Source organism: Canis aureus, chromosome 10 (assembly GCF_053574225.1).
Source record: "Canis aureus isolate CA01 chromosome 10, VMU_Caureus_v.1.0, whole genome shotgun sequence".
NCBI classification, from domain to species: Eukaryota; Metazoa; Chordata; class Mammalia; order Carnivora; family Canidae; genus Canis; species Canis aureus.
This window is the reverse complement of record NC_135620.1, coordinates 44,911,104-44,937,675: the sequence shown is the minus strand read 5'-3', so window position 1 is coordinate 44,937,675 and position 26,572 is coordinate 44,911,104. Positions and strand designations below refer to the sequence as shown.

Here is a 26,572-nt window from a genome sequence, read left to right as displayed (position 1 = left end):
AATCAGAAGATTATTTGTCAAATTGAATATTTACAAAGGGACTCATTTCTCAGGGTAACTCACATTTATGATAACCCAAAAGCTAAAGCTATTGCAAAGAGGACTTAAAATAGGTGAACAACTAGAAGAAAAAAATAATACCATTCATACACTAGGATTACCTCTGTTCTTTCAGAAAACTTAGTATTCTACACATAATACTAAAATATTTCATGAAGAAAGTGGATGAGGAAGAGGAGGATGTTATAAATTAAATGCCAGAATGATCTCTGTCGTAAGTGAATCACACTGGATTTGCATAGTTTGTCCTGTGAGGTTACTTATTTCCCCCAAAACTATAGCCAAGAATTGTGATAAATCTCTCATTCTAAATGATGTCTGATACTATAGCTCAGGTACTCCCATATCAATATCTAGTAGAAAATGAAGTTGAGTATAGCTTTATAAAGTTTTTTCAATATATTTAGACAATCACTAACCATGAAGTCTTCAAGCCCCATTGGGGGCTTCATTTTAAGATGAGAATATTCAGATGTAGGACTAAGTTACAGGATTTTAGATGTCAAAGACACAGGGGTAGTGGAGATGAGGCAGTGTTAGTAGGGGGTCAAGGGAGAACACTTACAATTAAGGGGTCAAGAAAGAAACTGCATTCTGCAAAGGAAAATAAAAAGATCTGGCCAGATAGGAAAGGAGATATGGAAAACTGAGAAATGTAAATTATGCTATTTAAGCAAAAGGTAGTGACCTTCTCTTCCAGGTACAACAGAGGCCAAAAAGATGTGGGCTGAAAAGCCCCATAGGGTTTTGTACTGAGGACACCATACTCCATACATTACTCCTCAATTTCAATGTTATTGAGTACTTTTATATGCATTGTTCAGTTTAATTCTCAAAACATTCAAGATTAGCATGGTAATATATTAGAACTTCTACAAATAAAAAACACAACTTCGACCCACTGAATTATGTAAGATCTTATAGCTAAATGAGAAAGCCAGGAAAATAGATTTTATTTGTAATAACAGTAATATTAATGTTAAATAAATATGTACTTATTTAATAAGTAAGAGGTACTGTTATTAGCTCATTATCATCTCATTTAATCTTTTCAATGACCTTATGAGGTATGTTTTGTTATCCCCATGCCACAGAATGTTTGGCAGTTAAAGGTTAAATGCCTTGCCCAAGGTCATATGACTAGTATTTTGAAGGATACTTTGATGAGAAAATCTGCTTTTCCAGATTCTTGTCTCTTTCAGTCATTTGTCTGATACTGTGAGATACAAGTAATTGATTATTTCACCCTAGTTAAAAAAACAAAAAAAACTCCCTATTTATCTTATCCCACACATTAAAGATCATGTGAGTCTGATCATACATTTGAACTTTTCTTCTACCCTACCAATATTTTCCAAGTAGAAATTCTGGTCAGAGAACAAGCCTTCAGGTTCACATTAAGCCCAGTTATCAAACATTGTTTTATAACTCAACCTGAACACCTGTGACAATTAATTTAACAGTCCTAGTGGCTTGCCTTGTTCATATCCTCCAACACAAACAAAATACTTTTCCCCTTTAGTTTTCATCTCTCTTAAGTCCATTTATCCATTTGATGGTGTTAGGATTAAATATGCATCAAGGTATTTAGTTGATGTGATCTAATTCAGCTAAGGATGAAATTGGAGTTGGACCCAACTTTTGCCCCTCACAGGACACGTAAGCTTTGACAAGTAATTTTTCCTTTTGGAGACCAATTCCTTTACTTAATAAACTGAGAATGTCAAACCTTTGTCCATGGGGCTTCCATGAAAATGAAATGGCATAGTACTTCTAAGAGTGTCTGACACATATCAAGACTTCATTACTTAAGATTCATGAGAAAAAAATTGTACAAAAATTAGCTTTAAAAATGGACCAATGTTTCTCTATTAGTAATTTATTTGTTATATCATAGTTTAAGTAGAGTTTATTTCTTACTTTGGATATATTACTAAAAATATGATAGAAATTATTTGTTCATTACAAGTTACTAAAAATTCTATTTTAGCCTTAGTACAATCATGTGACTCCACTGTTTCCCTATCATATTAAAAGAGAGCTTTAAATTTGATCACACGGTTATCTTGGGTTTTTCTTTCCTTTTAGTTTTAGCTCTTCACTGTCTAGATGGCTACTGACTGGTATAGAACCAGAGATGTAGTTTTGCAACTTTTCCTGGTGTAATACTTAGCTAATATATGTTGCAAATTTTACTGGAGTAGATCTGATCATTGGAATCAGGGCTTAGGTCAATACCACATTTTATTTAGTTACTTAACCTTTACCTCTGCAGGCAACACATGTCTTTAACAATTAAACTATCTTTTCCAAATTACAACCCCCTGAGCTCCTGCCCAGCAGACATAATTTGAAAAGTAGAGTTATATATTCAAATTTGTCAATTCCTCCCTTAAGATTCTCACTATGTATACACTGTTTTTCTGAAACTTCAATTAGCATCTAAGAGCACACTTTGAGTAATGCTAATTGAGAATGTTCTATCTTCAAAATATGGTATATATTAACCTTGAAACATTTTTTGTTATTTTGTGGGGATTTTATATACCCACATAACTGAAAACTCCAGAGAAGTAGGGCAGGTTTCCCATAAAGCTTGATCTTAATAATTCAAAGCATAACACTAAGACCCAGTTTCTCAAGGTTCTACACTGGCCTCACACTATCTTTACACTATGGACTCTCTGCAGCTACTCTCCAAAAACAAACAATGGTAGGGCTGGATGCAGGGGGAGGAGAAAGGGGCAAAGGATCCAAAGCCTACATTTAAAGCATTTCTGGTTTCTATGATGTAAATACTCCCAGTATGGCCACTTCAAGCTACCCTTGTGATGTCACTGAATGCAGAGGGGATTATACAATCAGCTCTCAGGAGCCGGTTAAGGGTCAGCTCACCTCAGACTGTTGCAGTGCTAATGTTCAGATTTTTTACATTACCAAGTCCTGAGGGACAGCTAGAGTTTCTTCTCAGTAGCTACTGAGGAATAAGGAGGAAATGTCTTTTCCCCAAACCATTCCCTAGTTTTTGCCAGTGTCTTATGAACTCCAGTGGATTACATAACCATACTTGGATGCAATTTCTAGGGAATTAAAAGTACTAATTGGCTTAAGTTAGTCCAGGGTTCACTCTTTGATCTGTGGACCATACCACCCAAATGTTCATCTGGAGAGAAAAGAGTGAAAATCCCATTCAGAAAAAAAGAGAATTGCTAATGGAATAAAAAATCATATAAAAGAAAAACCACTTAGATACCATGATTAGCACCATACTACTTGATTGCAAGCTCTATGAAAGTAGAGGCATCTCTATACCAATCTTCCTTTTTACTGATAGTCCTGATAAGCAACACCAAAAGCAGCCTTCACGCTCAGGAGAGAACACTGCGCCTCCTCCTCGTGGTTTCGGGTACCCTACACATTCAGAGAAACTTCTCTAGTAACAAACTATAGAAATGATCCCTGAAAGTATAGTCTTTCTGATAGTCCTGATAAACATTCAATAAATTCTTGTTGAATGAAAGTAGTAGGCACTCAATGTTTTTGACTGGATAAGTTTTAAAAGTCACTATTTTTTAAATAGCTTAATTACTAGCTTGTCTTTAAGATTTTCCTTCAATTTTGATAGTTAGGCCAGTATCAGTAACAATAGCTTTGAAGACAGTCATGTTAGAGTGATTTATACACTCCAAAATGATCCACAGTCATTATATTAAATTCTAGCCTATGTCAGGTTATGCCATGGACCAGTATATTTTTCTAGTTTTTACTGAGAATTAACCCGTTTCCATGCACCAAACAATACTGTTATCATAAAAGAACCTGCTTCAAAACGCTAATAGGCATTTAACTTACTGCAGCATCCAACTAATGGAGCATGCAGAAGGACTTTACAGTGGTAGCAATACATGATGTTGAGGAAAACAAAGATCAACCAGATAAAGAGCCATCTGTGTTCATCCACAGGCACTGCTTCCATGTCAGCAGGTCATTATTGATTAATTTAAGGGCTTTTTTTATATTTTGGAGGTGAACACCTGAAATAATTTACAAGTAGCAAACAGACAAGCATCTCTTTTTTATTTCCTCTGCATATAGCAGTTTTGCAAATGTTAAAATAGCTACTCAATTGTTTTCTCCCTAGTGTCCTATGTATTCTGTGGACTATGTGGAGATTAATAGCAGCCTGCAATAATCTGTTGTCCTTTGTGAAAAAAACTATGCTGCTGTTTCTGGAAAGAAATAATTGGTACGTAGCTTATAGAGTCAACGTCTGAATTTAATGGAGCATAAAGGGGTGGTATTTCTCATGAAGGAGGCATATTATCCGTTTAAACAGCTTTCAGTCTTGCACATAAATTAGGCCTTCAACAAGCTTTGGAAAAAGAGAAACCACACAGTAATGAATTAAAATGCTTGCATATTCCTAACAAAGAAGCCATCTCTTTGAAAAGAAAAGAAAGCTCCAGTGTCTCTGCTACATTTGGAAATCTGAAATTAATTATTGACTTTTCCATATTGTTTGCAACCACTTTGTTTGCCCATTTATTGTAAAATGTATATATGGTAATTGTTTTACAGGAGCTCATAAAACTCAGACTGCAAATGAGATAATGTATGACCAATTTATCGCATATGCCCTTCAGACATAGAGCTACACCTGGCATAAATGAGAAGTGGTCAATGCACACTTTGTCAAGGTCTCTTCTTAGCACCAAGGCAAGAAAATGAAATGGGAAATTCTCATGTAGCTGCAACTGGAAAACATTTTATATTTTTCCTCTCAAATAGTCCCCATACCATTTAAAAACTGATTTGGAGTGGTTTCTAGAATCAATTATGGTAACTATGCTTATGCTAAAAATGGCAATAATTTCTAGAGTACAGAACCTCACAAACTCTTTCCCCATCTAGTATATGTAATACCACAATTTCTATTTTTGAAAATGAAATTTACCATATATCTATTAAACTTCCAATAAATTTAAGGAAAAACAAATATGAAACATACTTCTCAAGTTACATTCTCTGTATATCATAGTAGCTTTGTCAGCTAGAAGGAACCTCATTCAATTAAACCCAAACCACCAGGCAAGACTTCCCAACACCCAATAACTTCCTCTAGTAATGGAGATTCCACATCTACTTATAATAGCTTGTTCCAAGAGTTAATATCAATAACCCATTCCACTAAGACCTTTCCTCCACTGAATTAAAACCATCCTGCCTGGGAGTTGACTTACTCAGTTTCTTCTTATGTCATTACGTGGTAAACAGGAAGACAGTACATCTTATTTAGACCCTTTTACAAAAGACCCTGAAAGATATAATGAAATTAGATCTAACTTCAAACAAACTGATTAGTAACCTAATATAGCTATACTGCTTAAAGGGGATTGTATTTAAGCATAAAATATTTATGTAGCAAATTAGAGAAAATCAAGAAGAAACTCAGTCATTTCAAAACAAGATAACAGAGAACTTTCCAAATAGAGAAAGCTCCAAATATACAATGTTATATTAATAAGGGGTAGTATAATGCAAAGGAATTATCAGCAGTAAGATCATTTATTAAAGGGTGGTGACCCTGAACTTCAAATTCAATTAAGAATTTCTCCCTTGAAAAAAAAAATTCTCCCTTGACTTGATATTTTGAAGTTCCTACAAGGACCAGAATTGGAAATAAATGTACAAGAAGAAGAAGAAGAAGAAGAAGAAGAAGAAGAAAGAAGAAGAAAGAAGAAAGAAGAAGAAGAAAGAAGAAGAAGAAGAAGAAGAAGAAGAAGAAGAAGAAGAAGAAGAAGAAGAAGAAGAAAAAGAAGAAGTAGTAGTAGTAGTAGTAAATGTACTGCCATATACTATGTCACCATGCCTCACCCACTAAGTGTTGGGCTTTCCATAAATGTGTCAATTCATTATGCACAGGAGCAGGGCATTCATTTTTGTGTTTTATTTTGTTTTGTTTGGGCTAATAAAGGAAAAGAGAGAGTTTAATGGTTAAAAGAATATATGTGGGGAATCAGTCAAAATGAGGTTAAGAATGCAAGCTGTACCACCTGAGAGCTGTGTGATCTCCTACAGAATACTTAACTACTCAGTCTCAGTTCTCTCATCTCTAAATGGCAATGACAGTACAAACCTCTTAGCATGAGGATTTTATAAGATCATGCATGTAATGAATATAAAACACTATTGGATTACCGACTATGTGTTCAATGATGTTACTGGTTGTTGGCTATTGTGTCCTTATAGTTGTGTTGTTGTCTTAATCTTCTCTGAAGGTAGAAAAGAAAAAATATTATATTTTCCTGGTATTTTTTAAGGTAAACTAGATTAACATCTGTGCCTTTTTATATGTGGTATTAAAGAAAATTGAGTACTGCAATTGACAAGCAAACAAGCTACAGTAAAATATAAATATTCTTTAAATCCCTTATTCAAGTAATTAGGGGGAAAAAAGAATTGAGTATGGGAGAAATATAAAAAGTTAATTAGGATTATAAACTCCACTTATTTAAAAAAATAAACTAATGGGAAGTAAAAAAAATTTCCTTTTCTTGCAAAAATAATTTCCTTTAGGAAATTCTAACTAATTTGAGGCAATGATCATTGTACCTTGGATTAACTCTACTCAAGAAACATTTTGGTATTTTGGAAATATAGGGCTATGAAAGCAGACAAATTTGTGTTATTACAAATCTTTCCCTTACACTTTCCTTAATGTCTCTGAATATCAGGCTCATATTTTACAGAGTGGAAATAGTAATACAAGATTGTTTTGAGAATGAAGTATTATGGTGTTTATGTTGCAAGGTCACACATTTATTTAAACTATTCTCGGGATCCCTGGGTGGCGCAGCGGTTTGGCGCCTGCCTTTGGCCCAGGGCGCGATCCTGGAGACCCAGGATCGAATCCCACATCGGGCTCCCGGTGCATGGAGCCTGCTTCTCCCTCTGCCTGTGTCTCTGCCTCTCTCTCTCTCTCTCTCTGTGTGACTATCATAAATAATAAAAATAAAAAAAAAATAAAAAAAAATAAACTATTCTCACATATAGAAAGGAGATATAGCTTCTTCATGTTCCATAACTGGTCTGAGATTTCTCTGAGTTTCCTCACTTCTCACCTCACAGGAGAACAAAGAAATAAAGCAGTAACAACAGAATACGATAAATTCAATTCCATCTGATATTTAAATACTTTTTTTGGTAAATAAATACTTTTTGGAAAAATCATTCTTTTATATCTCCTTCCCCTGCTTATTTCAAAAAAAAGGGATATAGGAATGGAAAGGTGGGAGGCCTATGTTAATTCATGGATACCCCTATGGTTGAAGGGACCCTTGAATATATAGTACATAGAGGAAAGTTTGCACTGACAGCAGCGTTTGCCCGGGAGATAGGACAATTGTTATGTTTTACTCCAACTGGCTCTAACTTCCCAAAACTAATAAGGAACCATGAACATGGAGTAACTCTGGGATTCTAGACTTCTCTTGGGCCTAAGAAAACACTTGTCCTAATCACTGATAAATCAAGCTTGTGTTAACTACCAGTTCAACTATGAATTCAATCCATCTTATTAAGCACACTAAGTGGTAGTAAGTAAAATCACCATGAACATTTCCTATTTAAAACCCCTGCCTTTTCCTGTTCAGCATATCATCCAGTGAATTTCTTCACTAATATGTGTTCCCTTGAATTACTTTTTTTTTTAAAACTTTGAGTATATTTGTTTTCATTCATTGCTAATGTGTTGGTATCTTCTAAGACAAGGTTGGTACCACCCCATCGCTGAATCTTATTGTATTTTCTAGGACAGTGCATGCAGAGCACTTTGGGCCTGTTTTCTATTTCCTCAGGGTCAGGCTGACTTTCCTGACAACTTGACCCTGTCAAGTCTTAGGGCTTGCTGCAGATACCTTTTCCTTTCCTGACCTAGTGATTTGCTATCCATCTTTCAGACAAGGTCCCATTACCTGAAGTCTTGATGATACACACTGCCAAGTTTCCCAGTCAGATTCTGAGTTTACTTACACATCCTTGTCTAGCAACCAATGGAGGCATAGTGGTCCTTCCACAACACAAGGTAACTAGCATGTCTCAGGAGTGCCTTTTATTAACCAGTTGTGACATGCTACTATTTTTCCTCAAGTGCAGTTGTCATATATGCATAACTGGTATAGCCTTTGTAGTTCTTCAAGGATATAGGACAAAAGCTACTCTTTCCTACCGTATTCCCTTTAACCTAACTAATATAATCTTTCCTTCTGAGAGAAGAGGTTAGGACACAAACCTTTTGCTGTTGTCTCCCCTGTCCTTCCCATCCATACTGAGAGGATCAGCTTTTCTTTTCTTTTTTTTTTTATTTTTTTAATTTAATAATTTATTTTTTATTGGTGTTCAATTTGCCAAGATACAGAATAACACCCAGTGCTCATCCCGTCAAGTGCCCACCTCAGTGCCCGTCACCCATTCACCCCCACCCCCCGCCCTCCTCCCCTTCCACCACCCCTAGTTCATTTCTCAGAGTTAGGAGTCTTTATGTTCTGTCTCCCTTTCTGATATTTCCTACCCATTTCTTCTCCCTTCCCTTCTATTCCCTTTCACAATATTTATATTCCCCAAATGAATGAGACCATATAATGCTTGTCCTTCTCCGATTGACTTACTTCACTCAGCATAATACCCTCCAGTTCCATCCATGTTAAAGCAAATGGTGGGTATTTGTCATTTCTAATGGCTGAGTAATATTCCATTGTATACATAGACCGCGTCTTCTTTATCCATTCTTTTCATTTGATTTCATAACAGATAGAGATTCCTTCAAAGTCTTCCAAGCTCCAACCTTATGACTTTCTCTAAAGGAGTAGAATATGGGGGGGAAAGCTGGCTTAATGACAATGGAGTATAAATGGACAGGCATAAAGAAAATATTAAAGTCACATTACATGTGAAGGATCTGGAAGATAGTAATTATTTCAACATTTATAATTATGGTTATTATGCTGCCTAGACAGCTTATGACATGGCCAGATACCAAGTACGGGCTTCCTAGTCTCAGACTATAGTCAGGAAATAATTTAATCTCACTTGACTACAAGAGGTATCTGGATTATTTGCCAAACTTCTAGGATATCCATTGAAGTGCTACAGATGGGAAGCAATGCATCATGGCTCAGTTAGAACAAATAATCCACAGGAAAAGAGGCTTTAAGAAGCTTGAGCCACAGAGATTCATTATTTTTAGTTTTTTTGTATATATCTGGGAACAGATTTACTATGGATTGAGGGGAAATTATCACAAAAAGCTTGCTTTTCTTTATAAGACTTGTTTCTTAGATTTGATTTTTAGGTTTTAAATCCCATTGTATCATATGATTCGTGACAAAGGCCAAATGCTATAAAACACTGATTCCATAACCTTTAAAAAGGACTATTAGAACTAATTGTTTTATAGAAAAAGAATATATACAACATATATTTTATTTGTGAATAAATACGAATCTTATCTAAGAATTACAAATGTATAAATATATATTTGGTAAAAATATTACGAATGCATATGCTACTATATTTCTGTTATGCTATTTTAAGCAAATAGTTTGGCTAGCTATTCTACAGATTCACACTTATGATAAATCATATCCCCTCCATGCCAACCCAAACCAAATATTAGAATAATCAATGAAGGATTTGGGTATTATCCTTTACCTCCTAGATGCGAGTAATATTATTTCAATCAAGTAATGTGATTATATTATCAATTTCCAGACAGCTCTTTTCCAAAATTCAAATAGTTTACATTTACTGAATTTAAAGAACTAGCCCAGGGTAACTATAGTTATTTTCTCATGTATCATCCACTTCATCATCAGACTTTCAGGATGCTTCTCCTAAAGTATCTTGAATATTGCTGGATTCTTAGTTCCCACCATACATTCATTACCTGTTGTTTCTAGTGTCCTAGATCCGGCCTCTCTAGAAGAAATCCCTCCAAATATAGTGGTGTTCTGTCTTCCTATAGACCTCTAGTATATACCTCTGCCTTTATCATCAGCTCACTCAATTATTATTTGTTTACTATTTCCTCCATTATTTTCCTTTTTATATGTCCCCATCAATTATAAGTTCTGTCTTTTTAGAAAGTAGCTTGCTATTTTCAGTTTCCCCAAGACTATCCAAAAGTTGAATCATTTTTTTTCTCAAATCCTAAAAATCCTGTACTGCAAATTAAGCTGGAAGAATAAGGCAAGGATAAAAATAGTAGAGCATGTGGTCCGGGTCAAGATAATGTTCCACTGAACAGAATTAGTCAGTAATATGCCATCATATTCTCTTTAAGTGTCCAAGCGGAAAGTAAAAGTATGTAACGTTAACTGGAAAATATCTCATCTATAATGTATATTTTCCCTTAAAGAATACTTTTTCCTCATACCTGGCTATCTGCCTGCCAAGTTTTAGCCCCTTTTAAGTCTCCAACTTTGGTTTCCAGAATTAGTTTAATCCCATTACCTCAAAAGCCTTCAGACCTCAGCATGTACAAATCCTATGGAGGATCATCTAAAGATAAGATCATCTAGCCAAGGGAAAATAAAATCAGAGCAGAAGTGTGGATTTGGATCATCAGAGGATTTGAATTGCCCCCTCCCCTTGCAATCCTCTGATTTATCAAATTCCAAGAAATAATTTTCTGCATTAGCCCAGAAAATGTTGAAAGACAGTGAATGAAGTATAAAGAATTTGGAGTCAGACAGACATGATTTCAAATCCCGGTTCCATAACTACTTAAAATATTTTGTAGAAAGGGTTGTTTCACATTTCTGAGCCTCAGAATCTTATCTATAAAATTGAGATAATTTCTCAAAGTATTGCTGTGCCATCAGGACTTGCAATAATCAGAAGTGTTTAGCACATCCCATATCTGGCACATGGTAGGCATATAATTAGTAGTAGTTCTTTGTACTTCCCTCATAACTTTTCAAATCCATAAAATTCCCATACCTTAGCTCTCAATTCTACCACTAACCTTTTAAGATCCCAGGGTTTCCTGTTTCCAGGTGATCACTGACATACAAGCAATTTAACAGAGAAGAGGTTACTGGTACCCTGAAAAGTCTATAAAGTAGCCTAATTTCTTCAAATAACAAAAAATATTTTTGTTCAAAGAGCCCTAAAATGAAGTGTTTATTTGGGCTCCTTCCAAGGTGTCCTGAGACAGCAGCCCATGATAACTGTGGTTACTTTCTTACATGCCTCACATTTCACCGTAAGTATTTTTAACATGTTCCCACTAATGGGCTCTGGGTGTTACTGGATCTGCGCATCACCATGTACTCCTCAACGGTTGTTTCTTGTCTCCTTGCTCGAGACACTTTATAAGAATGATATAAAAAGGTTATAGAGCATGGCTGGAGAAATCATCCTACAGACAAAGATAGCTTACATTTCTGAGAAGTTATCAATTATATCAAAACTATTATCGATGCTATCAATTACATCTAGACACCCATTGCTAATTTTCAACAATCCTACTACCATCAGGGACTAGGACCCCAAGCAACTCAATATTTCAGGCTTTTCTTACCTCCTCTATAGAAGTAAAATTTTGGTTGAGCAGTCTCTACAGGCCTATGAGATCTCTTTCTTGAGACACTACTCCTATTGTCAGGAGGGATATGAGAATTTACTGAAGACACAAGTAAAGGAGAAACCTAAAGAAAATCTTTTTCTGAGTTCTGTCTCTGCATGGAACTTTGCTTGTGTGAGCTCAAGATCTCTCTCTCTCTCTCTCTCTGTTCTACACTCAGAACTCAGGTATCTGCTTCCCAACTGGCAGTTCCCTCTCTCTGGAATGAAGGACAAAAGTCGGAAAACAACTGAAGATCCTTGGGGAAATGATATTGCCTAGAAGTGGGATGGAAATGAAGGGGAAGGTGAAGTCAGACTATCCAAGACACAGCTCTTATTCCTGGATTTTTGAAGAAAAGTAAACTAGGTGAACTAGTTGCCAGGACAACCGGCTGTTGGGGCAAGGAAATGGGAGACCTGTGGTTACTTCTATTCCTGCCCCTGTCCCTGGCAGCCTTCCATGGGGTCAAAGGCTGCTTGGAATGTGACCCCAAATTCACAGAAGATATTAGGTCCTTGCTGGCAAAGTTAATACCCTCAGAAGTCCCCGGCCGAATTCATCTGCTTGAACGACAGATTAAGGAGATGATCCGTTTAAGCTTCAAAGTCTCCCACAGGGACAAGATGCTTCGGGTGTTGGGTGAGGGAAGTTTCAGTCCCTGAGAGTTTTGTGGGTTAAAGGGAGAAGGGGAGGCAGGGAAGAGTGCACCTGGGTCAACATAATTTCCTCCGCGGATGTAATTATTCCCCTACATGTACTTTTACTCCTCTCTAGCTGTTCAAAAGGTTACCAAGTTAAGAACATGGCTGAAGAATGAACTTTATAAACTGGGCAATGAAACATTTAAAGGTGAGCTACTGTTTCAGTGTTAAAAGATTGTGTTGCCCAAGCAAGTATAAGGAAATTTCACTGGGAAAAACAAGGCAAAACAATTAGGATTAAGTTCTGAAGGGAATACCCCTAGTTTCTGATGTCCTTTCCACCCCCCTCTTAGGTGCTTTTATCCTTCAAGGCAAGCTTCTCGATGTCCGCCAAAACTTGGAATCCAAACTGAAAGAGATATTAAAGAACTTCTCTGAAGTTGGTAATAAAAGATGTCTATCTAACAACACTGAAATTATGTGAAAGGAATAGGAAATAAGGGTGAGATGAGGAAGGTGGTTTCATATTACAGTTATTTAGAATGGATGGAGGGGTGGCTGGAACTTCATGGCTAACCAAAAAAAAAAAAAAACCATTGGGTATAAATATGGCGAACTCTATGTTGATTATAGGCTCATTAGAACTTTCTGATTCTCTTTTAGCTTGTTCTGAAGATTGCGGTAAGTAAAATACATGAGACACCTTTTAATTCAGTCCATATTTTCCCATCTCATTTGCTCTATATGGCCATATCTCTACCACCTGTCATATTGAGAACCCAATTCTTAGAGTTGTGATTATGGGGGTGGGAATGCCAGTCACATCTGACAACAAATTTATCTCATGAAATCTCAAACACACAGAGTTTGGAGGTGCTTAGAGGCCTTCTATAGTATAGTTTATAATCCAAAGGACCAATATACCCTGAGGCATCATTTTTCCCACTTCTTCCCCAAAGATCTGACTTAAGTTACAGAAGGTTTTGACCCATCAAGAAATTTGATTGTTAGGGGAAGAAGAAATTCACAACAATATAACATTAAGAGTCCTGGAAATGCCTGAGATCTAATCCATACTTGATGCCTGAGCTAAGAAAACTCCATGCCATTGCCCCCTTCTGTTATTTTTCTTCTCTTTATCAGTCGTGATTGAAGGTCCTGTCCTGGATTGTTGGACCTGTCTTCGCATCACTTCCCGATGCTTCAGAGGAGAGTATTGTGGAGGTAACAAAGATTGTAGTGTGGAATTTGAAGGGGCCAGGGATCAAGTACTGAGTTGCTCGTTGATCTATTCTGCAAATATTTGGTGAGCACCTGCTATGCAGATCATGCTAATGTAAGAAATCAGAGCGAAAATATTGGGCAAAATGTGTACCAAGATGAATTACTGGGCACTGGATCAACTGAATGGCTAAGAAATGAAAAGGCAGGACTGAAAATGGAAAAATTAGGATAGTGGCAGTAAGGGCAAACTTTTTATAGAGCCTAAGGACCTAAGAGTAATAAAGATCAGAATAACCAGAAAACAGTGACGGAAGCGGTGATGGAAGCAGTGAACAGAGAAAATTATTTGATGTTTAAAAAGACCCATCTACCACGGATCAAGTTCTCTCAAATTAGTATTTTTCTTCTCCCAAATTCACTTTCTATTTTCCTTTTTCTCCCTCCAGAAGAGGATTCAAGGAAGGCTGAGAATCGAGAGATTGCACTATTTCTGATATTACTAGCAGAAGTTGTGATATTGGGAAGTGCTTTGTTACTGTGAGTTTTCCTCCCTCCAAACACACATTGGGTCAAGCATTCCTTTGGCAAAGACACTGTCCAATCCTCCCCTACCTCCCAACGGCAATAAGGGGAAAGAAGTCATTTCAAAGTTTGGGATACAATAGTGACAGGAATGAAATGGATGGAAGTTTATGGGATACAAGTTGGACCACAGGAAACAGAGGAGGTGAAATTAAGTATGAGGAAACTCCTGGAGCAGTATCCAGAAAAAGAAGGGGAAAGAAGGGGAAAGTATGATTATGTAACTGTCTTAATGAGATGCCTTACTAATATTGAAGTTGGGATTATGTTGTTTCTCTGCTCTAGATTCTATATCTGTGTGTCTCATCGGAGGAAAATGAAGGCAATACGAAGGTCATTAAAGAAATATTTGGAGAAGAAACTTGAAGAATTAATGGGCATGACAGATGACAAGATGGATGATTTTGGAATCAGAAAATAAATACACAGACACAGACAGGAGGTCTTTCACAATTCTTTTACATGTTGACACAGAACAGAAAACTCAGAATTAAGCTATTTTGTGGTCATAAAAGTCATAGTATTTTAAAACTGAAATAGAGTTTCTCTAGTAAAGATCCTTATGCTATCCTGAGGCAATGGAAGCAGTGAGAGGGCAAATGATATACCCAGAGTTGTACAGAATGGAATGCTGGTATGTTGCAATGTACATAAAGATGATATACATTGCATAAGAATGCATGGTTGGTAACTCTCATTAGTGGCTGTAATTAGAATATTTCAATTTCTAAGACTGCTTCTTAGTTCTTTTTACTTTGTTACTGCTTTTGTATTTATCATTTGGCTCAATGTGGACAATTTCTTTGATGATACAAAACATTTAATGTTCATCATGCTATCTCACACACACATCCAAAATATTATTTTGAGTAGTTGAGAATTGCCCCATTTTCCTCTAAATATATGTCCCATGACTGAATTGAATATTAATTTCTATTTCTTTGTTTCTATTGAATACTTCTTACATGGATGGCACCCTAATAAGTGCTTTAAATCTATATCTAACTGAATTCTCACAATAATCTTAAAATTTGGATGAAATGAACACTTTTAACACAAGTATAGATTATCAATATTGACATAAGAAGAAAAAAATAGCAATTGCTAGTGTTCTTTAAGGAAATTTAAATGGCATGAGCACAACTATTGAAAAAAACAGCCACGCTTAAGGAAAAGCCTAAAATGAAATACAACATTTCATGTTTACCTGGAATGCAAAACTGTGATCTCTCCCCAGATTAAGTGTCTGGTACTTGGTTGTATCCTTGACTAAAGTAGGAAATACAGGAGAACACGTCAGTTTGATGGAAAAGGCCCAAGATCAGTTTTGAAAATACAAAGTATTGACTGTATTGTACTATCAATAATTAATTCAGATATTCATTCATGAGTGTTTGAGTTTATATGTATGAATATAGCAAAAAGATCAAATCTAATGGAATGTGTTTCAAAGCACCTGAACAAATCAAGTAGTGACCATAAAAATATGACTGAGCTTATCCAGGCAGAAGATAGAGAAGTGATGAAGACCAAGGAGAGACTACTACAAAACCCCACGTGATGGTAAAATTTAAATATAACTGTTTTGTATAGTCTTACTCCTTTGAAAGACTTTGAGATGCCGCGGGTTGAATTCCCAACAGCTTTGGACTATGTTTTTCAAGTGTATGATTCTTATACCTGTGGAATTTACTGTAATTGTTTTATAATATAAATCCAGAGCCTGGTCTATCATTTCTAGAATTGCCAGAATGAGGAGGGGCTGGTTGTTTTGTGTTTTTATGTGTTTGTAATACAATAAAATGGAGATGATCTAATTAAACTGTGTTCATTTACCAGGAAAGGTCTTATGGTACTTCTGTTTTCAAATGTAAACATGATACAAAATTAATTGCTTACAATCCTAATTTAAGCTTGAGCTAACAGTTAACATTTTAAAAAAGGATATTTAAGCGTTAATATATACTCCAATGCCCTGGTGTCAACATTGCATACAGTTTAGCTCTAATATTACCGTAAGATATATAAATTAGAGTAAGATATTTCTCTGATAGTCTGAGACCCTTGCATGGATAGTGTAATTTTTTGTGATTCCATCATTCTTGGGGATACTTTATTAAAAAATCAGTATTCTCCAAGGCTCTTTTGTCTTTTGGGTAGGGGGACAGAGGTGAGGTTTCACTTGGCTTTTACTAAATAAAAATTAAAAATTCATTTTATGTGGAGATAACATTAAAAGGTACTAGCCAATCTAGTTAAGGTAATTAAAATATGTGTTATTAGAACACAAAAACTACAAGCTAAATAATAGGGTTAATACTAGAAGCTTCTTAATTTCTAATTATTGATAGTCTTTCCAACTTTACTCCTTCACATTCTGACTCAAAAGGAGGTTGTATCTTCTTCCATCTCAGACAAATGCATTCTTTTGTGAATTATATTTCCTGAGCTACAGCTTCTTCTAGAATATTCCTTCATTATTTATTTCCCATCACTTATCTCCCTCTGCTTCCTCAATACTAGATCTTTTTTCTTGGTGTCTATTAATATATATTAAGGCTTCTTTTTATCTTTTATCCACTTCTACCTACCACCCCAACTAGCTATGCCAAATTTCTTAAAATAACATTCTATATCTTTTTTTTTTTTTTTTTAATTTTTTTAAATTTTTATTTATTTATGATAGTTACAGAGAGAGAGAGAGAGAGAGAGAGAGGCAGAGACACAGGCAGAGGGAGAAGCAGGCTCCATGCACCGGGAGCCCGATGTGGGATTCGATCCCGGGTCTCCAGGATCACGCCCTGGGCCAAAGGCAGGCGCCAAACCGCTGCGCCACCAGGGATCCCAACATTCTATATCTTATTACTATTTCCCTATTTCTGCTCTTCTCTCAATTCACCACAATCATATTCTGCTCCTCACCACCACATGGAAATTGCTCTAAGGTTGTCAATGATCTCTTAATTGTTATATTTAGAGTTCTCTTTATTCTTGAAGTTACTTCTCAGTCTAAGACTTGTCAGAGTGCTAATGGTTTCCTTCTCAAAGTACCTCTCTTATACAAGGCAGGTTATATTCTTAAATCTGTTCCTTTTTTCAAGGTTTTGTTCTTATTTTTTAATATTCTTATTTTTTAATATTTATTTATTTATTATTTATGATAGACAGAGAGAGAGAGAGAGGCAGAGACACAGGAGGAGGGAGAAGCAGGCTCCATGCCGGAGCCGGACGCGGGACTCCATCCCGGGACTCCAGGATCGCGCCCTGGGCCAAAGGCAGGCGCTAAACCACTGAGCCACCCAGGGATCCCCTGTTCTTATTTTTTAAACCGTGTTTTAGTTACTTTTGGGAGGCTCCTCCTCCTCCTTTACCTACTTATTAGATACTAAGCACCAGTGAATCTACTTTGAATCTTTTCTTTCTTATACCTGATGGAATCTCATACAGTCAAGTGATTTCAACTATCATCTAATAATTATATCTGCAAGTGCTTAGGCTTTTATTTGCACCCCCTTCCCAAGTCCCCAACCTCTGTTTGTGAATACATACTAGATATATCCATCTGGACATAAAATACTGATTTCAAACTCAGTATGCCCAAAACTGGAGAAAATACACACTGAATGTCGACTATGGGCAAGGCAATTCACTAAGCATTTTCATAATTATCTTCCCATAAATCCCACAAAATTATTTTTAGCAATTTTTGTACAAACAAAAACTGAGGCATGACAAGTTCAAGTAACTTCTTCCAAATGGTTACTTGCTACGTGGTAGTCTGGATTCAAATCCCAAATCTTGAATGGCTCTATGGATACCATAAATCACCCAGAAGGTAGAAATATCAACATATGCTGGAATCCTCTCTCTTCTTCATCTATCCTAGCCAGTCAGTCTTCAATTAGCATTGATTTTCACTCCTAAATCTCTTAAATCTCCCTGGCTACTGCCACAACTGAAGTTCCTCCCTCCTCTCTTAGGGCCTATTGCAATGGCCTTCTCATCAGTCTCTCTGAATCAAGCCTTTCCATAAGCCAAATCCATCCTTTCTTTTGCACTCAGAACAATCAGTCTACAAACACAAGTCAATTTCAAACTCCTAATTAAAATACTCCAATGTCTCCTCCACTCCTAAAAGAGAAGTATAAATCCTTTCATACAATATTTCAACATGCCTTCTATTTTACCATCCCACTCCATACACAATCTCACAGCTGGCCAATTGCCATCCTAGGCCTTCCCTTCTACTTAGAGTTTGCCCAATATACTGGACTTTTTCTTACTCCAACCATTACTTACTTAATTATTTCCTGTCCTGATTGCCTGGTAATATTCCTTAGCCTTCAAAATCATTGGGCTTCAAAATCCACACTTAAAGCCATCTCATCTAGTAGTCTTTCCTGAGATGATCAAACCAAATTACCCATAACTTTCAGGATCCACTATAATCCATATACTTCTTTTTATTAAGATTTTTTTATTTATTCATGAGAGACACAGAGGGAGAGAGAGAAGCAGAGACACAGGCAGAGGGAGAAACAGGCTCCCCGCAAGAAGCCTAACGTGGAACTCGATCCCAGAACTCTGGGATCATCCTGAGCTGAAGGCAGATGTTCAACCGGTGAGCCACTCAGGAGTCCCAAATCCATAGACTTCTATAGAGCACTTTTAACATAGGACTGTTAGTGGTGTGCACATCTCTTTCCTAGACATGAACTCAAGGACAGAGATTATGCCATATTATCTTCATATTCCCAATATCTAGCAATATATCACAAAAATTTACATTAGTTTAATATCATTTACTCAAGGAACATTTTCCTGACCCCCCACCCCCACCTTATATTAGTACTTCCAACTATGTTGAATCACTGCCCACTCTTTGTTTGGTAGGAATTAAGGGATATTATATAACCATGAATTAAGTCTGATTCCAAGAGGTCAGAAATCACATCTGCTGTTTGTGCATAGAGTTCTTTGTAATACCTGACACAGAAAAAAATGAATGTTCGTTGAATAAAAATATGAATATGTAAATGAAGCATTGATGAATGTTGTTATTTGGAATTGAGTATATCCTAGATATTCTTAATATTACCACATATACTTTGTCTGCCAGATTGCCTACGATAACCTCAGTCTTTATCTTTGAAACACTTTGCAGCTTGATGTTCAACATTGCCATGAAATTATGATATAAGAACTACCTTAACATTGTTTGGAGTGAACACATTCCATGGAATTTTAGATCAGACACACAGGTTCCTAGTGAGAAATCTAATTTAAGGACTATGAGAAGTTCTCAGCACCTTCACATGTACATCAGGAAAGCTTGGTTGACTTTGTCCCACCAGGCTTCCTCACTGCCAACTGGACCAGAAACCTGAAGAATCCCTAAGCTTTCTAAGAGTTCTCAGGATTTTTGACATTGATCTAAATCCAGAAATCATGCCAGAGATCAGGAAACTGAAGTATATCCCCTCCCCCCTCCCACCGGGATTACCCTCATTATGGGGATGAGGTGGAAGATGGATAAGAAGCAGTGGAGATGTTGGCATTTAGGTATCTAATTGTCTTAAAAGTGATAAACGCAGGAGCTCTGGAATATTACACTGAGCCTTTGCTTTTCCTAACTTCAAGATGCATGTTTTCATTTTTCAACTCACTTAAAAATGGGTTGAATAGCATGACTGAGTAAAAGGACATTAGCTACAGTAAAGCCAGAGGATAGAAGTAAATATCTCAAGAATAGATGAAGGGCACTTTGCACTCCACTTCATCTCAAGGAGCTTGCCTAACTTCAGGCCCTTGGGTTTGCATTTTCAGATTTAGCACCACTAACATTGCCCAGTGATTTTATACTCGCATGTATATCTTCCTTCTAAAGAGGAAACAAATACAAATTCCTTCCAATCAAAAGGCAGCAATGACAGGTAGGCATGTTTGTCTAGCCACCACTTTGGACTGTTATAGGGGTTTCTGTGAGGCATTACTCTTGGAACACTTCAAGCCTTTACCTAATGAGGATTCATCAATCTGCCTGATGAGGTGGCCCTTCATGATTTCTGCTAAAAGTAGTAATAAGAACAAGCTCTTCAGGATTCAGAATTCATGTTTTCTCTTTCATCTATACTCTCTTTATCTTACTAATAGTGTCAGAAAATGTTCAACAAGATCTTCTAGGGAATAAAACACTTTCTGGTTGTATCTTTGTCACTTTGGAAATCTATGTGAATAATACTTTCAAGCCAACAAGACATCATTTATTAAGTTGTTCTTTCTATAATGGATAACTGCAGTCCAAGCTATAAAAACAGTCCAAAGAGAGTTCAAAGAAAGGGGCAAAAAGTATTAAATACAGAGTTCTACAGAGTTTGTGATACAGTGCTTGTTAAGACATACCAAATCCTGTCTAAAAATCAAGTTGAAAGAAAATACAAGGGAAATTTATAGTCATTATTTCTGGGTGCTGTAGGTTACAAGTGATTATTATTTTCTCTGTGTTGCCTTTTGGTGTTTCTGATTTTTCTACAGTGAATTTGCATCTCACTTATGTGGGGAGAAAGTCTATTTAAATTCAACATGAGGGCAATAGAACTTCATGGCAGATACAATATAATACAATTTGTTCCAAACTGACCAATGGATTATTTTAATCCAGTATCAAGTTTATGGGATACATTTTATATAACAAAGTGGCTGATATTACTGCTTCATAAGATCTCTACCCTTGGAAATTAAATTTGGTTTAAGCTTTTTCCCATTCTATACCTGTGGTATCTTTTGTTTTAAAGGTTTATTGTGGTAAAATTCTTTCAAAGACTCTATATAATGCACTCAATACCAGTGGAAGGCTAAAAAGAAGGAAAATGCAGTAACTCCCCTTAAAAATAAAATTAGTAATAATTAAAACTATTAAAGCAACAATGCATGTATCATTAATTGTAAGACACAAAGGTTTAAAAGTTATATTTTCAATCCTAAACCCTTAAACTAGTCCAGGCATCATATTCTACACCAGTCATCTGCCAACACAGTAAGGTAGGCTAAGGACCTGCTTCTCCTTTATTAGCTACCAACTCATAACTACCTTTTCATTAGTGTCTCACTTTTGTTGTCATATCCCATTTACAATCTTGGTATCTCATGGTTATTTCCATATGCTTTCCTTTTTTTTAGACAGCACCATCTAATAGAAATATAACATAAACCACAGAAAGAATTCTAAAATTTCTGGGGCACCTGGGCGGCTCAGTGGTTGAGCATCTGCCTTTGGCTCAGGTCATGATCCCCCCAGTCCTGAGATTGAGTCCTGCATGAAGCTCCCTATGGGGAGCCTGTTTCTCTGCTTCTCTCTCTGTGTCTCTCGTGAATAAATAAATAAAACATTTTTTTTTAAATCTAAAATTTCTTGTAGCCACATTAAAAAAATATTTAAAAACAGGTAAAATCAATTTTAATACATTTCAACCCAAATATCCAAACACCATTTCAATATGTGATCTATGTAAAATTGCTAATGAGCTGTTTTATTTATTTTGGTACTAAGTCTTCAAAATCTCGCTTGTATTTTATTCTTTCAGCATATCTCAATTTGAAATTTTTAATTGGAAATACTTGATCTGCATTTATACATCATAAAATGTACAGTTAAAAAAGTAAATCCAATCCAAACATTAAAAGTTTTTTGCTCACTGAATCCAGTGTGTTTTTAAATCTACCTTAAAGTTAAATAAAATGAAAAATTCAGTTTCTCACAGTAACACTAGCTATATGTAAAGTACTCAACAGATGCAGGATGTAAGTGGCTACCTTATTGGACAGTACAGTTTAAAATCTGCAAGCTTTTTCTGTTTCAGACTTTAAAAGTTAGTTTTTTTCCACATCCTTGGGGATTAACCCTCAGATCTGGCCCACACATCAAAGTCCAGTTGTGACCCTTTACAGACCTTCCAGGGGAGACATTTTCAGATAATAACTACCCGAACACAAACACACACAAACAACATTGCAAAATACATCCCCATCTGACGTTGACTCCCGGTATATAATGGCCCCTCGCCCCAGGGGATAACTACTATATTCTGAATTTACATGGAGATAATTCCTAGAAGAGGCACAGAATTTTTAAAATATAAATGAAGGACTAATCTTAAAAATGCAAGTAAAAGCATAAACAGCTTACTTTGGAGTGTATATGAACTGTTTCAGGCAATGAAGATTGATTTATTAAGTTATCAACCCAAAGGCAGACTATTGTAGTACTACAAAACAATAAATCCTAGAGTCACCTATTATATTTTCTGGCTTATGACTGCATTCGGGGCTTTTCTTGCCTTGTCTGATCCCGATATTGACAAATATAGACTTTAAAAAAAGAAAAGGAACAGGTGGTTTATATGGCCTTTCAGTAGGAGTGGAAATATTTTCTTTTGTCTTGTTTTTACAAGATGGAGGAACTTGAGAGCAAAGATTCTTGTATTTTTTTATTTATATTGATTCTATTTATAATCCTTCAGTGAGAAAATAAATTTTCCACAAACTTTCAGACTATGTGGGGAAAGAGTGTCCTTTATAATCTCAGTATCTATTTTAATATGGTTGCAGGGATCATAGGCAGGGCCTACCCTTCCAATAAGAAACATAGCTAAATGAATATTTTGTATTTTAGATTTTGAAGTGTTATCTTTTCACACATATATAATTGCAGTCTATTTTTCATGTGCTTTTTTCTAATGCGTAGTATACTCTGAATTATATGGTTTATATACAACTATTTATACACAACTTAAACATGCTTTAAGGTCAGAATGTGAGCTATTTTTTTTTCTTAAAATTTCATTTACTTATTTGAAAGAGAGATAGAGATAGCAAGAGAGAACACAAGTGGGGAGGAAAGGGAGAAGCAGCCCTCTGATGAACAGGAAGCCTGAAGTAGGGCTCCATCCCAGGACCCAGGGATTATGACCTGAGCCAAAGGCAGACCCTAAACCAACTGAACAACTCAGGCGCCTCAGAATGTGAGCTATTTTAATGTAATTCTGAAGGCGTCAAGTTTCTTTGTTCAGAATTTTATTTCCTTTATCAGTAGTTTACTTTATGGATCCTATAGAAAAGCACTATCCAACAGATGTATAATGCAAGCCATAAATGCAAATCACAGAAGTAGTTTTAAACTTTCCATTCTAAAACTAAAAGTAAAAATATATTTAAAAAAAAGAAACAGGTGTAACTGATGCATTTTATTAAACCTTAAATATCCAAATGAGATATTTTGCCTTTTTAAAATTAAGTCATTGAAATCTAGTGTGTATTTTATACTGACAGCCATATCAATTTAGACTAACCACACTTCAAGTACTCAGTAGCTACATGTGGCTAGTGGCTGCCATATTGGACAGCATACCAGCATATGCAAAGACAATATTCACGGTGAAACCTGGCCTAAGTTGCTAAATTATGTTTCTTTGTCAAGCAAGTTGGAAACACAAGACTAGGTGAAAGTTATGTTTTAATGATCAGTTAAATGTTACATTTACATATTTACCAAAACAAAATTGAAAGAAGTCCATGATTTTCTTTAAAAAGTACTATCTGGCCTATAGAATGTAGCACTGTTTCTATTCTTTCCTATTTGTGCTATCAGCATATTTTCAAGGTGGGCTCACTAGATCCACACAGCACAGACAGTTAAACATCCTGATCATGGTTCAAAGTAGTCCTTGAAATTAGCTCCCATAATTACCTGTCAATGGAATATGTCTTTGGTTTTTCTTTTTCCAAAACATTTTTTTAATCTAATATCTTCAGAGCTCCCTTAGAAAATTGAATGAAATATTAGAATGACAGACTCTGAGTGAAAAATGTTAATTTCTATCTCACTCTTTCTTCTGTTCAAATGTATGATTTTTTTTCGGTATTGAAAAATCTGCAGCATTAATCTCTAGGACTCAAAGAATAACCTTATTTTACAGCATAGTTCCGTAAGACATTGGATATGCTGCAGACATATTTACAAAAAGAATATATCCACAAGCTATTACATTGTCATACATTGGTGCACTTGTCTGCCTATGTGATATTTTCTCCATGTTCAATGGCGCATACCAAGTTAACAACTACAATTTATTATCTAATGTATTGTGTGATTAATGGGATAGTTCATATTTTAATCAGCCATAGATTTCTTCTCAATGAGGTCCACTTGCCTTAAGCACAATATAGTCAGTCTTAACTTTTTACAGTTTTTCTTCTCCTTTCTTTCCTATTTATTTTTAACAAAAGAGATTTCATGTGAATACTGTTAATAGATTTAATAAATCATTTTGTGATTCTATTTTAAAAGATCTATCTGTTTAGCTCTGTGAGAGAGCTTTGGATTTGGAGTTAGCAATAACTATTATAAATATGATAACTATAGTTTATTGATCACCTTCCACCAAGTCAAAGGTATCTCCCTTTTATTCTTACCACCACAGGATTTTTTTCCTATTTGACTTTACCTACCACAATTTTATCTTTTATTACAGTATCTTGTGACTAGCCATTGTACCCCCTGCTTGATTATAAGCTTCTTAGTAACAGGACTGATATTATGTTTTCCTATTTTATAAAGAGCTGCAGAGTAACTTACATTTAGTAGATGTTTCATAAAAATATGTGGACTCTATATATGAATCTCTGTAAGGCTGTGACCTCACTAATAGTATAGCAAATGAGTTAACCAGTCCAAACCCAAACCTGAGAGTCATAACAGCTTTATTAACTATCATATATTACGCTGTAATGGGAATATTCAACAATTACTTTGTTCTAGGCATTATATACATTAGCTACAATGCTTTTATTATCATATAACCTTTTAATTATCCACTAAGGATAATTAAATCCAATGAAGTAAGCACTATGAATACCCTCACTGCAAAAAATAAGGAAACAGATTCTGGAAAAAGAAAGTACTTGTTTCAGAGCAGAATGATTGAGCATACATGTATCTGAGTGAAAAATTAGAGTTCTAACTACGGAACAAAAACACGGTCTCTTGAGGTCTCTGGTTCTGAGAATCTTAGATGGCAAGTTGGGTAAACAATGGAATTCTTAATTCTGAGGATGCTTCCACTGAATGATAGGCATTAGATACATTAGGCAAATACAATATAAAATCTATTATTCATAAGCATAAAAATATTTGAGACCAAACTACTGAAATCCTCAGTGTAACTTGGTCACTAATACTTGATAATTTTGTCATTTTTTTACTCAGTAGGTTTTACATAGCTGAATGAAACATCCTAATTCTCTGAGGTTTTGAGTCCTTCCTCCCACCCTTCCCCCACAGATTCTGACATTTTTGTGTTAGAAAGAATTTCTGATCTTTGAGAATGTATTTAAGTTTACTGGTTTATAACTATACTCAAATTGGAGTGGCCACTATTGATTCTTAAACTTGGCTAGACAATTGAATTTTCTCACTGACCATAGGCTATTAAGAGTTTATTTGATTAGAGTTACTTGTTTCATTTTTGTTCTGGGTTGAAAGATCCTTTACTATCAACCAACATCTGTTGAAACATGTTCTTGAGGGAAACAACAAATCAAACAAGTAAAAATACACATACATGCACAGTTTTCCTATACTTTCATTTTTGTTTTTAAATTTTTTTAAAGATTTTATTTATTTATTCATGAGAGATACAGAGATAGAGAGAGAGGCAGAGACATAGGCAGAGGGAGAAGCAGGCTCCATGCAGGGAGCCCAACATGGGACTCGATCCCGGGTCTCCAGGATCATGCCCTGGACCAAACGCTGCGCTAAACCACTAAGCCACCCGGCTGTCCATATACTTTCATTTTCATGTATTCCTCAAACTTGTTTCATTAAGAAATTGCAAAATGTCCTTTTACATTTTGTTTTATATATATAACTGAATATATATTTGTATATTTTAAATATATTTTAAAATACATTTGTATTAACTATTGTTACACATAATTAAATTCATATATAATATTTAAATATAGATTTAACATGTAACATAAATACATAAATTTACACTACAAAAATATGTCAGAACATAGATTAAAAGTTAAGGATCACAGCAAAAAATTTCTTAAATATCCCTATAATGTCAGGCCATCATAGTGCAGGTTCTAATGATTTCTTCTAGGCATCCTAAAAACATGATCCTAAAAGCCTCCATCGGAGCTAGAAGGAAAATTAGAACTCCTGTTTTCTACATCCATTTCCTTTGTATCCTGCATCCTTTGCCAGTGCCAAATTGAGCAATACACTTGAATTCTGGAATCAAAAACGGTTTTAATTCCCAAGTACTTTGGTTTCCTTTCCATAATGTAGAGAGAGAATTGCATATGGAAACATATTGGCAGCTTTCTGACTTAATCTGCTTCTACAAACTAAATGGACAAATGGACAAATGGT

General features: G+C 35.6%; 1 protein-coding gene, 1 long non-coding RNA gene and 1 pseudogene across 14 annotated transcripts in view; 1 reads left to right on the top strand and 2 right to left on the bottom strand.

Annotated features, from left to right (window-relative positions):
• The window catches only part of LOC144322304 (uncharacterized), a 220,126-nt gene extending 207,906 nt beyond the window's left edge, over positions 1–12,220 (bottom strand). For 2 of the 12 annotated variants that reach the window (XR_013387901.1, XR_013387906.1), the window contains exons 1-3: positions 11,642–12,219; positions 8,727–8,915; positions 5,301–5,374 (exon numbers count right to left, since the gene is read on the bottom strand). This is a non-coding gene — a long non-coding RNA (uncharacterized LOC144322304). Of the gene's footprint in view, positions 1–5,300; positions 5,375–8,726; positions 8,916–11,641 lie in introns of all 12 variants that reach the window. The other 10 variants (XR_013387898.1, XR_013387903.1, XR_013387897.1 and 7 more) reach the window with 8 other exon arrangements.
• On the bottom strand, positions 3,301–3,535 carry LOC144322867 (small nucleolar RNA U3; annotated as a pseudogene).
• Positions 11,878–15,966, top strand: IZUMO3 (IZUMO family member 3). Of its 2 annotated transcripts, XM_077912176.1 has the most exons (7): positions 11,878–12,325; positions 12,461–12,535; positions 12,681–12,770; positions 12,991–13,008; positions 13,471–13,551; positions 13,998–14,088; positions 14,419–15,966. In XM_077912176.1, the coding sequence occupies exons 1-7, from the start codon at positions 12,094–12,096 to the stop codon at positions 14,552–14,554; spliced, it is 723 nt and encodes a 240-aa protein (XP_077768302.1). In that variant the 5' UTR covers positions 11,878–12,093; the 3' UTR covers positions 14,555–15,966. The 2 variants fall into 2 exon arrangements, with proteins under 2 accessions (XP_077768302.1, XP_077768304.1); XM_077912178.1 differs by lacking the exon at positions 12,681–12,770.
• Positions 15,967–26,572: the final 10,606 nt, after the last annotated feature.

Coding starts and splice junctions, on each gene's coding strand:
- IZUMO3 (XM_077912176.1), top strand. CDS start 12,094: ATGGGAGACCTGTGGTTACTTCTATTCCTGCCCCTGTCCCTGGCAGCC. Junction 13,552..13,997: donor CAGAGGAGAGTATTGTGGAG/GTAACAAAGATT, acceptor TTCTCCCTCCAG/AAGAGGATTCAAGGAAGGCT. Junction 14,089..14,418: donor TTGGGAAGTGCTTTGTTACT/GTGAGTTTTCCT, acceptor TCTCTGCTCTAG/ATTCTATATCTGTGTGTCTC.